General features: G+C 29.6%; 1 protein-coding gene across 4 annotated transcripts in view; it reads right to left on the bottom strand.

The window, feature by feature from the left end:
- Nucleotides 1–16511, bottom strand: part of LOC136988207 (rho GTPase-activating protein 21-A-like) — a 95598-nt gene that overhangs the window by 68274 nt on the left and 10813 nt on the right. For all 4 annotated transcript variants that reach the window (XM_067286041.1, XM_067286043.1, XM_067286042.1 and 1 more), the window contains exon 3: nt 15328–15397. In XM_067286041.1, coding sequence (XP_067142142.1) covers nt 15328–15372 — 45 coding nt within the window. In that variant the 5' untranslated portion in view covers nt 15373–15397. The remainder of the gene's footprint in view (nt 1–15327; nt 15398–16511) is intronic.

The following is a 16511-nucleotide window of genomic DNA, read 5'->3' as shown; positions in this document are numbered from 1 at the left end:
AAAGTCTAGAAATACAAACCTACTAAAATTTTAGTAGTTTTGTACAATTTTCACGTTTAACCTCAACACCTTTGTTAACTATAATCTGTATTATATAATATATATATAATCTATCAAATATTTAACTTATATGTTTTTCCATATTAATCCTTTGTTTGTGAAAAACAAAACAGACACAATATTGATTAGTTCTATTAATTAGGTTGATATTATATATTAACCTTATTGATTGTAGTAATTGCATTTGTCATTAATAAGATAGGCTATTACATTTTTGGCCTCTTTTAGAAGAAAATATGTTAAGGAGAGAAATTGTTTGATTTTTATATAGTTCAGTGTTTCACCTATTAAATGCTAAGATAATTACTATTTAACTGAAAAAAAATTTTATTATTCATTATCCCATTTGGTTAATCATATTTTATAATGTTTTCCTATCCATGATAAACTTAAAAGTGATCACACAAATCAGCTATATAAAACGATTTTAAATGTGACTAAAAAAAAGATTTCTTTCTATGTATGAAAAATTTATTTATTTATTTTCAATAAAGTGAACTAGTGAAATGAGTTAGGTAATTAAAAATTAATTGTCTATTGTTAATATTAGATTCAATTTATGCAACTTTATAATATTGAATCATAAATATGATGAAAAAATAGCATGTTTTCTGTCAATCTATAATTTATTATAACAACTAGAGTCTTTTGAAAAATTAAATCTATTTTTCTAAATATTTTTTAATGTTCAGTTTATTTATAAGAAAAATTAAGTAATACCTAACATATTCTAATTCCAAAATTTTTATCAAAATTATACTAAAGTAATAAATTTTACAGTTAGACATTTTTTATGAGTTGAACAATAAAAAATTAAAAACTTTAGAAAAATTGGTACTTTTCTGTTTTATCTCCACAAGTTTTTCATCACATATTTGCTTTTGAATGTTATGCTATGTCACTTAGTGGCATTTTGCATCAGAGCCAAGAAAGAATGTAATTAGCATAATTACATTTTTTTTTTTTTTTGAAAAATGCTAGGAATGTAATATACCATATTCCAACAAAATACAAAACTCTTCTTCATTCTTTTATAAACTGAATGTAGTCAGAGGCGGATCTAAGTTTTCCAGGGCCTAGGGGCCCCGAAAAACTTAGATGGGGCCCTGGGAAATAATCTAATGGGGCCCCATTCTTTGTTAATAAAAATAATATTATTAATAATATAATAATAATGATAATTTATAGTAACTAATTTTTACTATACAATAAGTGCTCATTAATGGTTAATGAACAAGTATTAAAAATTTATGATAATTCAATTTTTGTGGGTCCTTGACACTTGGGGGCCCAGGGCTTAAGCCCTATTAGTCCCTATGTAGATCCACTCCTGAATATAATGAACAAATACATCATTCTCCTCAACAGTAGGCCTAACCTGAAATACTAAACTGATGAACTAATATGCTTATCAACAGGTAATAGTGGATTATTTGCAAAATAAATATTTTCTTAAAAATACTTAATGCTAATATTAAATACAAAATTAAAATACAGTCAAACCTGTTTTTATGCGAAGGATAGGGACCGCATTAAAAAAAACGCATTAAAAAAAATCTCACGAAACTTCACGAATGGCTGTAAATAATAGTTTTCGCAACACAATTAAAAAATATTTTTTTTATGCGGTCAACAGGGACCGCATAAAAAAAGTCTCGCATAGAAAATAACTCAAAACCGTACGAAATAGAATTTATTGACAACAGATGTCAGCGCTTGACTGCATCGTCTGGTCTATCGTCTGTTTTACATATTTTTGTTCAGGTGGTGTTTTGTTGACTTAAAAAGTAAATTATTTCATTTTTCGCATATTCATGCAATAATATTACTGTAATAAGTGCATTTATGCTATAATAAGTTTATTTAGCTATAATAAGTCAACGTAAGACATGACGAATTGCACAAGACTAGTCGCCAACTATACCGCACAAATTAAAAATTCGCATTAAAAAAATCGCACGAATAAAAATCGCACATAAAAAGAGCGCATAAAAACAGGTTTGACTGTATATATCTTTAAAATTTTAGAAATATAGTTTTTATTTATTTTTTAATTTTTGCATACTTTAAATTCCTTATTTGACATGTTAATGCAATTTGCCTTTGTCATTCCCAATGGTGGCTCATGATAAACATTTCAAAACTGCAGCACCCCCAAAAAAATGTCTTGACTTTTAATAGATAGTAATTATACACATGTCCAAAACTTAAGGACAAACACAATTTCTAGCATTGACAGCTAGGAAAAGCACAACAAACAGAGGTTGCAGGTTCATGCCCAGGCCTGGGCCAGTTCTTTTCTTCCAGATGATACTAAATTATTTAATAAAAATATAATTATTAATTTAGATAAAAAAAATGGCACCTAATGTCTGCCTCTAGTAGCAAATTATTTAGTATTAATTATTAAAATAAGCAAATTTATAGCCCAAGTATTCAAGGCAATTGTTTGGTTATTGTTTGGTTATATATATATATATATATATATATAGGGCTTTGAGTTGTTTAATATTGATTTATGACAAATCAATTACGGAAATTGATGCAATATGTAATAATTTGCATGAAAAGTTAATGAGGTTAGAAGATAAAAAAAAGAAGAAATAATATTGTAATCTCAGACATAGAGGATAACGATAAAACAGACAATAGCTTATTTAAGATTCAGAAACTTCTTAACAATAACTTAAAGGTTACAGATGTGAATATTAGCATGCTTCTAGAATTGGAAAATTTAAACCAAATAGAAAAAGATTAATTATTTGTGAGTTTATCAGTTTTGAAGATAAATTAAAAGTATATTAAAAAGTTAGTAATTTAAAAGTTTTAAATATATTCATTAATGATGGTTACTCGATGAATACAAGAACTATCAGAAACAAATTAAGACTATGGTAAAGAAATGTGTTCAAAAGAAGCTAGAAATGTTAAATTGTGATATAACAGATTAATTATAGATGATAAGATATTTACATGTAATTACAATGGTGAAATTTTCCAGATTGATAGAGAACAATCTTTTTTAGTAATATAGTTTATAATGATAAACAGTATTATGACAAGGATGACATATATTCTGTACTTGGATAATTATGATAATATGAAACTTCTATTTTATAACATTAGAAGTTTAAATAATAAATATTGCTTTCCTAATTTCTGGAATCTGATATATAGAACAGATGAGTTCTGTCTGGTAGAAACATGGCATACATCTCTCATAATTGAATCAATGTTTTCTAATAATTACAAAATTTATCATCAGGTAGCATATAGTTGTGAGGGTCCTGGAAGACCCAGTGGTGGATTAACTGTTGGACTTAGATTAGATGCAGTCTCTGAAGTTAAACTGATATTTCAATCACAGTTTGTGCTGATTTTACAACTAGATACTGAAGACTTAACCAATATTCAGCTAATAGTGTCATATATTCTGTCTAACAATAATTATGATGATTTCAAGAATATTTTGTTGCTTATAGAAAACTACTCATTACATGAAAATAATTTGATCTTATGCACAGATTTTAATGCTAGAGTGGAACATTCTGATTATTTGTCATGTTTCACTAGTGGTCAGCAAACTGCTTTGAGAGCTTCAAAAGACTCCATTGTTAATGATACAGGAAAAATTCTCTACCATTTTTGTGAGGATAATAATCTTGTTTGCTTAAATGGTTTATTGCCAGGGGATGAAGAAAGTAATTTTACCTACCATACAACTAAGGAAGGCACTCTAACTGATTTTGTGATAGTGTCACAAAAAATATATTCTCATATTATAAATGACTTGTGTGTTTTATCAGAGATAGGTTCTGATCACTCACCTGTCTTACTATCAGTGATCCCTTTGGTATCATCTAGAGCTACTAAAAGACAACTTTTTGGTAAATGTGCAATATGGAGGGATGAATTTAAATCTTCATTTACTGTTACACTAGATAAAGTTTTATCAGAAAAATACAGAGGAAACCTTACATCTAATGATCTAGTGGATTGTATAGTTAAAGCAGCAATGATTCTCTATCTCTGGACAGCACTAATTCATGATGTTAAATCGGTTCCTCATAAAAGCCACATAAGAAATGTATGGTAAGATAGTGAATGTTACACGATGAGAAAAGAATCTGTGAAAATTGTTTAAGAAGGCAAAAAGTTAAATACAGTAGAACATTATGCTTTCTATAAAAACTATTTGAAAGAGTATAAAGTATTATGTCAAAAGAAAAAACAGTCTTATTTTTGGAATTTAAATAGGAGATTGGTGTCATGCAATAATTCTGAAAAATTTTGGCAAACAACAGTTTTAAATGTAAAAGTGCATTGAGTTATATAATTTAAGAATTACCTTGGAAAGATGGTTCAATTTTTATTCTGCTAAATTCTCTAAAGAACATTCTTTAATTATTATTGCTAAACAATTGTCAATGGATGTTTATAAAGTGTTTCCATTAGAAACAGAATGTTTTACAGATTTCACATTGGAGGAGATAAAAGGAGCAATTAATTATTTTGGTACTTTTCTGTTAACAAGACACCAATCAATATGTACAGCAACAGGTAAGATTCAAGCTCTGAGTGAGGGGTTTTGCACCCCCAGAATTGTTGACCCCCCTATACAAGCAAAAAATTCAAAGGAACAATACCTGTACATGTGATCTTTTGTGGGATATTTGCCTCCAAAAGTCAGTTTTTAACATTATCAGTATACTTCCTATTTTCCATGCTCTGCATTGTCAAGGCTTCTATCGTTACAACTACATATGGAGTGTCAGGTGATGTTTCAGTGTTTATTTTCGCTTACACCTCAGCATCCAGTGAGGTAAGCCCCCACACCTCCTAAAACTATATAACATCAAGTACTCTACAAACAGTTAAGTGGGCTAGTCGAAGCCAGTATAGTTGCATGGACTAAATATTTAAACATGATAGTCTTAGCAAGCAACATGCAGAATGGTGTTGCACATCAGATTAAAGTAAAAACTGGCATTCTGTTAACAGAAAAGCAGTGGTGTGCCATCCATGGAAGCTGTGGAAATGCCATTTTCCTTGTATTTTCTAAAATATAAATACATATTGTGTGATTATTTTCATATTTTAACATACTTTGAATTAATTAAAATTAATATTTTATTATAACCTCATTATATATCTTATTACAAATTTCTGAACTGCGTGAGGTTGGTGCTCTATAAAGTGCATGCTAGAATGCGTATAATCTGGCTGCTTTACACAATTCAAATATTTTCACTGTGAAAGCTATCCCATATTCGACAATACAGTGCTTCCATTGTGAATATGCATATATGAATTTATATTCAAATATACAAAAGCAATCTTATCATTATTTTCTCATCTAGTATAGCTCGTGGATGCTACACACCAAAATATCGTATAATGCTTCCAATTCTATCCAGGGCCAGCACAGTTTCCCTATCATCAAATGTCACTGCATGCCACTGCAGAAATGTACCATCATTTTAAAGCTGGTATCTCAACTGGACTTGATTTTATTAGAACAGAATATTTAGTGTCTTTCAGAAAAGTTCCTTTTTGCAATTGTGAAGGTTTTTAACTCTATTAAAAGAAATTCTAGTTTTCCAGTATCATGAATTGAATTTTTAATTGTTCCAATATATAAGAAAGGCGATGTGTATGATCTCAAAAATTCTCGCCCTATATCTTTGGTTTCTGTAATTGGGAAACTGTTTACATCTTTATTAATTAAAAGACTAGAAAATTGGATCCTTAAGTATGATATTTTGTGTCAGGAGCAAGATCTCCTCAAGACAAAATATTTGTACTAAATGCATTGGTTCAATCAAAATTACAGAAAACAATTGGAAAACTTTATGCTGGTTTCATGGACTTTAGATCTCCTTTGATACTGTTAATCATAAAATGTCTCTATTAGAAAGAATGGGCATAAATAGTTTCTTGGCCTTATCATTGATATATATTCTAAAGCTACTGCAAGAGTAAAGATACTAGCTAAAACGACTGATTCATTTGACATTGACAGTGAAGTTTTGCAGGGAGAGATTATATGACATTGGAATGTGACACAATGAGACTGGCAGAGATAAATGAAAGAGAATCAAAAAATTATTCAAATTATTAAATAAAACTTGAAAATTCAGCATTTTTTTTACAAAATACCTAACTGTCATCCAACATTCACTGTTAATATGTCACTAGTACAATTTGAATTACTGTTAGGTATTTGTTCACTAATGCTTTCCATCAAAATTCTCTATTCAAATGATCAGCACAATTTATTAGTGATGGGACAATACCAAGATTTCTCTCAATTCCAATTCTGCTGAAAACTGATTCTGATATGATTCCCGATTCCAATTCTCTTGAATACTTTCTAAAGTTTATTTTACTTTAGAAAAATTAATGATTTGCACTATAAGCATGGTATGTACAGTACATAAATTAATAAACATCAAGCTTAAAAATGAAAAAGCCAGAATCAATCTTTCAAAATAAACCTGAAAATTCTTCATTTATATGTGGATGTGCATACTTTTATTGTGTACTACGAAATAAATTTGTAATCTTATTTCAGATAAAGTTAACATTGCAACACTACCCTCAAAAAAAATTACAGCTAATTCTGTATTACTCAAAAAAACTATTCCATCATGTCATCTAAGGTCACCATCTTTGGAACCACTAAGGTCACTATGCTTTGTTGGCCGACACGATGACCAGAGGAAAGGTAAATGAGAATGCACTTCTTTTTTAATGCTTCTCACAATTAGCATGCCTTATAAATGCTTTAATTCCATTGTATTTAACATTAAAGGATGTTTGACAAATAATGCAATGAGCTGAACAAATATCATCATCATGAGTTTTGAATTCATTCACTTATGCCAGGTTTTCCTAAATGGACAATTGTGTGAACTTTTTTCAAAGAAAAGAAGAATAAAATGAATGCCAAGACTAACTCATCTTAAAAAAATTCAATTTTTAAAACTCAAAATGGCAGTAAGCTTAGTGCAAACAATTATTTTTACTTAGAATCACATGAATCGCATTTGAAAATTTAATGTACTACAACATCATCTGTAAATCATAACAAAAACTTTCATAGTTATAATGAGAAAATTGATTTATCATTAAAAAACATTTCTATAAAGGCTGAAACTAATTTAGCTTGAACAACACCTTAAATGCTTTTTCAGCAACACTTTTAATTTACTTCAAAGAATGTTTTCAATCCCTTTTCATAGGTCTGTGTCAGGTTTAACAAGAAGATTTGAACTGTTTAATTAGTAAGACATTTGAATCTTTTCATTAAGTGAAAAATGTTAAACTCCCAGACATCTTGTTTACTCATTGTATGAGGGGAGTCCAATATTAAAGGTACAGGCCAAAATTACACAAACATTTATAATTAAAGAAAATATTTAATACATTTCACAAAACTACAGGCTTTTGTTTATTTCTCAACATAATCTCCTTAAACGTTGAGACATTTATTCCAGCGTGACACTAGTTTGAACATCCCTTTCATGGTACTGTTGCTTGAAATAGTCCAGAACGATGTCTTCCAATCCCTCCTGATATGCAAAACATTTCTCCACTAAAAATTTCTTTAAAGCTCTAAATAAATGAAAATCCAATGAGGAGCTCAATTTGGACTATACAGAGGATGTTGCAGGACCTCCCAATTTCACTGTGCCAACCACAGTTTGGTTTGATTTGATGTGTGGAGTATTTAAGATGATGTCAAATCATCTTAAATACACTCATATGCAGCACATGCACAAAATATTAGATGGCAGGCAGAAACTATAGTATTTAAACTTGATTAAGTTCAAATGTCTCCAAAAATGACATCAGAAGGTTTTCTGTATGTATTGATGTGTGCGTGTGTGTGTGTGTGCGTGTGTGGGGCACGACTTTGTCCACCCTCTTTGAAGCTTAACTCCTGTGCTTTTGTCAAAAATTTCTGAAATTTTGCAAGGAGGCTTGAGTATTAGGGAAATTGATGCTAATAAATTTTAGTGGTTAAAGGTCAAAGAGATGGGGAATAATGGGGGTCATGTGTCATATCTGGAGTAAGGTTGGACTTCAAACAATTTTACTCATTATTAGCATTTAAAATTTTTTTATAAAACACATCCCTACCCTCAAAATTAAGCATTTTGGAATTTTTATAATAATTAAAAATATAAAAACTTGTTAATAATAAAATATCATAACAGATAGCACCACACACATACTTTTAAATGTTGCTGAGAGAGTTAAGGAACTCATTGCTGGATTTTTTTTCTTTGTGAACAGCTTTTGGGCACCCTTTATGTTTCATATCCTTTAATTAAAAATTTCCCAAATAAGACATTTTAAACCAAATTTGGCATATTTGAAGTTTAGGAGTATCTTCCCCATAGACATTACAATTGTTTTTACTGTTTGTATGGCATTATATCCTATTTGAAAGTCATAAAACTTAATATGTCTGATTTGCTTTTTATTCTAAGACATTTTGACTTCATTTTATTCAAACAAAATGTGAAATAACCAGTTTAAAGTAAGATTCTAAAAAAAGAATAAAATCTCACATATATATGCTAACTTTCACAACTGTTATAATTAAATCAATCTTAACATATGTATGTTAAGATGAGGAAGTCCATAATGTGCTACCAATAAATGCAGTTTTCATTTTATTATACATTATTTACATATTTTATTTATAGTTTTCATATTTTAATTTATTATTAAGGCATTTAATTATGTTATTTTTACCTTAAGTGTATTTGCTGTTTTAAGTTTATCAAAACAGGTATTGTTCAGGGTCTGGAAATGGATTAATTCACTTTCCATTATTTCTAATGGAAAAAATTGATTCAAAGTTGAAATGACCTCCTGGAATGAATTAAGTTTGAAGTACAACACTCCACTGTATATGATGTCCATGATATATATTATTTAAATATGAAATATTTCTAAATAAATTTATATGTATTCAAGTTATGGAAATAGATCATTCCATAACCCATCACATAAGTCAAATTTTGGTTATATCAGATTTCCCATTTGTAGTCTAGCCTAACCTAGCCTACCTTAAGATTGTCACACACTACATTGGATCAGAACACAAATGAAAGCTTGTTGCACACAACACCAGATTGGCTCACACCAGAACCCTTCTTACAAGCAAAAAACAAAATTTGTCCACATATCAGGATCAAAAGTAAATATCAAGAGTCACACCAGTGACTCCCTGCTAAGTAAAAAAGTCACTGACTGACTACATTTACAGAAATCAGAGTTGTTGATTTTCAGGGGTCAATTTCTCTGTCCTCCCAAACATCTAAAGTAATTCCAAATACCTTGTTCAAAAGGTAATTGTTTTCTTGCGTAGTGTGCAAAATTTCTATAAAGCAGTTGCCAAAATATAAGCAATTAAAAAGTGCAAAAATAGCCAAAAAAGCTATATTTTCTTTTTTTTTCCTTCATCTGGCACTGTAGACACTCCGAAAGAAATAACTACTGGGTCTAGAAAGCTCAAATTTTAAACTTGTCTTTCTTGTTATCAGTGAGGTGCTCAAAAAACTTCCAGGTTGATAGGTCAAAGTTCATGAAGGTTTCCCATAGAACTATTTCAGTTTTATGGCTTAATTTTATCTTATAAGGCTAAAATTGCATCAAAACAAAAATTTTATTCAAATTGTTACTCAGAATAACAAAAGCTCAAATTAATGCAAATTAAAACTTTATCAAAAGGTGTTTGATTGGCATTCAGTCATAGCAGCATGTTTGATTGGCATTCAGTCAATCAATGCCAACCTAAATGAATATTGAAAGCATTTGGTTGGCAGCTCATTCAGTCAGCAGCACATTGGTCAGCAATGCATTTGGTAAGAGTTCAACGATTGCCACAGTGGTTGCCAAGTGCCAACCAAATTGTACATTATTGTCTTATGTCTTGATATAATAATACAATTATTAAACAAAAAACAATTGATATTCAAACAAAAACATCTAAAATGTAAAAAAAAATTGTGCAAAGTAAAAACTTATGACAATTTACCAACAGTCAATTTTTTTCTTAGCAGTTTCTCTTTGGTAAAGATAAGCTTGGCACTTCAAAGCAATATCCATAAGATTTTTACCTGATAGTGTCATAATAATATTTGTGTGAAATGTTGTAAATAATTGAGTACTGCTGAATTAACTGCATTATCTTGTCATCAATCATTTTGAATAAAAACAAAACACAATCAATTGCAACAAAAAATTTCCAGCAAACAGAAGCAAGGACACATTTGCAATGAATAATGCAATAAAAAAAAGTTGTCAGTGTGTCTGTGCACCATTTTGAATCAGTGAAAATATTCCTCCCCTGAAAACTGATTTCAGTCCAATCTCATATAAATTTTCTGATCTGATCCAAATTAGTTTGCAGAGTTCCACTTCAATACTGTTATTAAAAAATTCTGACCATTCTGATCTAATCCAATGTAGTGTGTAGCAAGCTTTAGAATATCCTTATAAAGCCAATGTTTTTGTTTCAAACACAAATATAGCAAAATTATACAAATAATATTGAACTGAGACGATGCATCTGCCTACCTTGCCTGACTATGCAAACTTGCACCTAATGTACAGTACTTTGTTTGCTTTGTGTAAGCACTAATGTGAGAATATGGGGACACAGGGATGTTCGCTAAATGCCACTTACTTGTAGAGTTGGTGGAACTTGCTCACTTTGTCTGTTGGATGGCTTTAGAAGGGCTATTTCGAGTGGGGAGGTCACAAGTAAGTTGATAGGTGTCTGGATTAGAAATAACAGACAGTTTGACAGGTTTTAACATAAAAACAACGCATTTATTGAATATCTAAAGCTAACACACATACGGACTATACATGGCTATACGGTAAAATGCGATTACAATGTATATTATTTATGAAAAGGGCTAATCTACTAGCTAAGTCTATTTCCGTTGAGAGAGAGTTTACAGACCGCTAACAAAATACCACTATGCATTGATGGAGAGCTGTATGCGACGATCAGTTTCTGTATGGAAGTATCGTAGTCCTCATCCATTGTCATCTCAGGCAGGAGTGGGGATGCGGAGGCTAAAATGTCCACTATGATAAGCACAACTTCTAGTCAATTGCGCTGAACTTCCGATGACTCCAGCTTTTATATCATTATCATGGGAAATGGGTCATGTGATGGTCTGTTGTTTATGATGACTTGCATTATTCAAAGAGTAGTTACGTAATGGACTGCCTTCATTTCACAACTATGTGTTAACTTTCCCACTTGATTGTTGACATAAGAGGTGACATCCAATCTGATTCTCCATGATGAGGGTTTTTCTAACAATGGATGTTTACATTAAACTTCGAAACAAATGATTTAACATTCTTTTTAAGCATTTTCCCCCAAATTCACACCCTTAAATCCACTACCTCACACTTCAAAAATTCTGTTTATGCTGAAAACTCTTTTTATGTAAGTATGGATTTAGGTATCAAATTTATTTAAGTAGAGGTCTATCTGTATCTAAAAAAATGCTTAAACTGAAATGTTCAAGAATTATATCATATCAATAGGAGTTGCACTGCATAAAGCCAAATTTGCCACTTGGCAATATTTTTATTAAAGTGGTGATAAAAGTCCTAGTCTGCTTCTTTCAAACATTCAACATGAAATTGAATCACAAAGCACACTTCAGGAAAAACAGCAAAATGTCAAGCTTCTGTGCAATGGGAATGCCATGCACCACACACCTAGTGATTTCATGATGTCATGTGGCAAATTCAACAGAAAAGCAGGTGATTTTGAGAACCAAAAGCAGTTTTGTGCAATGCCGCCCAGTGTTTCCAGACTGGAGATTTCTTATTAACCGACATAAAATTCGGGAAATTTTTTGAGGTGACCTTTTTCACTTTGATCTTTTTTCAGTAGACTAAAACAAAAATTTTGACATGACAGAACCTGTGAAATACTGTTTTAACATTGTAATCAAATGTATTATTCAGAACTATTCATTAAAAAATTATTCAAAGATAATTCCTATTGCTAACAATGATAGGGTCAGACATTCAGGTCTCCAATTCCTACGAAACCTGGTGAGCACTTAGTCTTAAACACTAACAGCTCCTTGTCCAAATAATAGGACCAACTTCTCAAGCATTTCCCAAAAACCAGTCTCTGAAAATTAAGTGTTTAGTTTATAAGCCTTTTAACGTTTCATGTCTGAGTGGCGATAGCCAAGCAGATAAGATGCTAGACACTGGAGCTAGACAATGTATTTTCAAATCTTCGGAATTTTAATTTAGTTTTTCTTTTTTTATGTCCGTTTTTCAGTTTTATTATTATTATTTTCTGCATCATCACCATTATTATTCCTCATGTTTCAAGCTTATAAAACAAGCGATTAAAAATTGTGACATCATATCCTGTTTAGATAAAACAAATCTGTAGATTTAATTCACTCTTTTACATTGTTAAATAAGACTTTTACTTCTTCACATTTATTTTTACATATTTTACATACTATGTCTTCACAAGCGAATAAGCTTCAGACGTTACTACACATGGATGAAAAAGACAAGTGATATGAAAATTGGGTAGCATAATCATAGCATTTTATTATTTTTTTAATTGTTAATATTTTGGACAATTTCCTCATGCATTCATGTTTGTTACACTTCAGATATCACAATATCAACCTATCTGAAAATAAATATGAAGAAATAAAAATTTTATTTAACAGCATAAAAGAGTTAAATTTACAGAGGCTTGTGTTTGCTCAGCAGGAAATGACATAAAACAAGAAATTAAAAATTATGAGAAGTTTTAAACGTGAGGAATAATAATAGTAATAATAATGCTAATAATGCAAAAAATAATAATGTTACACATAAAAAAAAAATTAAATTAAATTAAAATTCCAAAGGTTCAAAACTACATTGTCTAGCTCCAGTATCTAGCATGGCAATGCCAGAGCACCCTCTATGCTTCGGCATCACAGGACCAAAGGATTGACACCAGTTTGCAATGACTAGTTCGTCAGGACAGACACAGAAACCTTGATGCCGCTAATTTCGTTTTTGCACGCGAGTGGTCATGTTGTAGGCACTTAGATTCAGGCTGAAGATGGCCTGAGAGACGACTGGAAGAAGTGTACACTACTATGAATTTAACAATACCCGTTTATTTATCGATACTATTTACAATTCGGTACGTAGTGAAGTCACTTAGCAAAGTGCTAATTTTAGATATCAATTATAGTCCCTAACTGAGAGAGAGAGTTTACAAATCGGTTGCACATTGGTAAATACCTTAGTAGTAGAAATCAATCCTTTGTTGGAGTCTCAGAATCAGTGTACTGTGGGTTTGCCAGGTGGTTCGGAAGTCTTGGATGTCTTGAGAAGGGTAAAGGATTGGCGATAACTCGAGCAGTATCCGAAATAGAATTGGGCACGAACACCAGTTCAAAAGGGTGGCAAACTTTTTGTATTTGGGGGGTATCTAATGGGTTTTTCCCATGACTTCATCAGGAATCATCACACCACTGTCCAATTGTTGAATTTCAATTGTGAGTTCTGGGGGACACATGTGTCACCTCAAACAAGGAAACAAGTCTATGGGAAAAGTTTTAATCATCATCTCTGATTTTTCTTGACAAAAAATTTTTTGACTAAAATTTTTCGTCAAGCCCAGACTCACATCAGCATCTTATTTACTTGGTCATTGCCACTCAGAGACATGAAATGTTCAAAGCCTTATAAGCTAATCATTCAATTTTCAGAGACCTGTTTTTGGGAAATGCTTGAGAAGTTGGTCCTATCATTTGGACAAAGAACTGTTAGTGTTTAAGACTAAGTGCTCACCAGGTTTCATAGGAATTGGAGACCCAAATGTCTGGCTCTCTCCTTTTAACTGACAGCTTAACATGTTACTTTTGCTTTCCAGACACCAAACTGATAAGGCTACCAACACCCACATTAATTAGTAAGTAAAACTGGTAGCAATAAATAATTTGAAGTGATGAAACAAATTTTAAACTGGCAAATAGTTGGAGATATTTTTAAATTTTCCACAGTGACCCCTGTATCCAAGTAACTAATGAACGATTCCAGTATCAGTATAAAGTATATTGAACATAAAATTCACAAAAAATAATTGTTGTCTATATCCTATGAATAAATTTATACATATAGTCAATGCTCAAATACACTCTTCTGTTGTCATGATAAATACAGCCTAAAATGAAATTAGAGAAACAGGTCAAACTAAGATTTACTTGAATCTACAGGACAATAGTAGAAAGAGATCCACTAGGACTAATAGCACACTGAGTTAATACACTGTTGCATATTAAAAAAATGCAATGTCATCAAAAAATTTTTTAATGATATTGTATGTTTTATATTAAAATATTAATGTATAAAAACAGAATAATGAAAATAAATGTAATAGTAAATCTATTGTAATAAATTGTTAAAAATAAGTTAGTAATAATGCACTGAAATTTTGTAATAAAAATGACTAAACTGCACAATGTTACTGAAACAAACAATAATATACTAAAAGAATAGTCACTCCCTACTTCCACTAGCATAATTTTTGAATTTTTCACAAATGCATTTCAAATAAATTTGTTATACTGTAAAATATTTTAATAAAAACCATATAAATGTTACAATAATTGTGAACAGACATGTTTCAGTAAATTCTACATTTTAATATTCCACAAAAAATACAGTTAACTTATATATAATGATTTTCCATCATTAAGTTAAAATTTAAAATAAGCAATAGCTTACATTTATTTTATAATGTTTTATATACTGTATTAAGATATATTTATCTCCTAATTAAGCAAGTATAATGTTCAATTTAGGATAGTAAAAAAGTTAAATGTTGAATGATTCTAATAGTTTCATTAATTAATATAAGTTTTTACACAACTTGTACTTTCACTTATTTAAATAAAGTTTTAAAATGATTACTAAGTTAATAACAAATCATATTAATAAGATACTCTTGATTAACTCTTAATTCCATCAAAAAAAAATGTTAAAATGCTTTTTTATTAATTAATACATTCATTTATTACCTTTTTTTTATAAGTCAGTCTAATTTTAGATGAAAGTTTTTTGAAATAAGACATATCAATGACTTTCCAAATAAACAGAAAATAATTATAATTAATGAATACTTTTAAAAAGTAAATAATTAAAAATAACTTCTTTATTTAAAACATAATAATAATAACTATTTACCTCATTACTTCTTTTTATGTAGGACTGTCCTTTTGAGAGTTTCATTATAGGAAATTTTCATGTAGAATTTCTGAAAATAAATAAAATTTACATTTAAAATCAGTATAATTAATATCAATTTTTTTTTTATACATTTGATTGAAAAATTGAATCATCACTACTCTAAAATACAAATTACTTTTTTTGGTATAAAAAAATTAATTTTGTTATTAAAGAAATATTCTTTTAAAATTTAAGCATTGAAAGCATATTTAATAGTTGTACTTCACTTTATTAAAAAATAATATAATCTATTGATAAGACAAATAGTTCATAAATTAGCTGATAGATTCAACATCCAGTAAAAAAGAAAACCTTTCAAACTCCTGAATAAGTATTAGAAATTAAATAATTCATTTCTTTAAATTTTTATTGAATTTTTAATAATAATGAACATCACATATTTTTACCACTTAATATGCTAATGACACTGATCTACAGCATATAATTACAATAAATAATTGCTTGTTACATTCGTTACTTTTCTTCATTTAATTTTTATCATTACACCATACATGGTATTCTATATTTTAATAGAATTAATTATGATCAAACAGACCCTGCTTTAGAAGCATATTAATTTATATTTGTTAAATATAATTTTATTCTTTACATTCCATTGTTTATTTTATATTTTAAGTATATATTTAGCCCGTGTCCAGAAAACTGGACAATCCAGAAATCTGGACCATTTCATGTCTCAAGATTGTTGGATAATTGGTCCAGTACTGTATAATTACATTGCTATTCAACATACCAATGATTATTTTAGCATTAATGATACAAATTTAATACAATGACACTAATATGTATGCTTTAATGAATGGCATAATTTTTAAGAATTATGCCATTTATTATCTTAAAATAATAATAGGAAAAAACTAGAAGTTTCTATCTAAATTAAAACAGGAGTTATAACAAAATATAGCCAGAAGGAAAAGGAAAAAGGATTGGCACTTTTGTTTATATGTATAATACTCTTTTATGATAACAATTATCTTTTCTTTTACTCTTCCTTAATTGGAAATGATGTGAAGTAACTTATAATTCTAATAAAATATTACTAAATCATTCTCATTGTTAAAACAATTTAAAATAAAGGAAAAAGATACTGTATATCATCAGAAAACATTTCATTGATTTTT

This window comes from Centruroides vittatus, unplaced genomic scaffold (genome assembly GCF_030686945.1).
Source record: "Centruroides vittatus isolate TY-2023 unplaced genomic scaffold, ASM3068694v2 scaffold_324, whole genome shotgun sequence".
Classification (NCBI taxonomy): Eukaryota; Metazoa; Arthropoda; class Arachnida; order Scorpiones; family Buthidae; genus Centruroides; species Centruroides vittatus.
The sequence above is the reverse complement of the archived record's forward strand: the minus strand, read 5'-3'. Positions and strand labels throughout refer to the sequence as shown.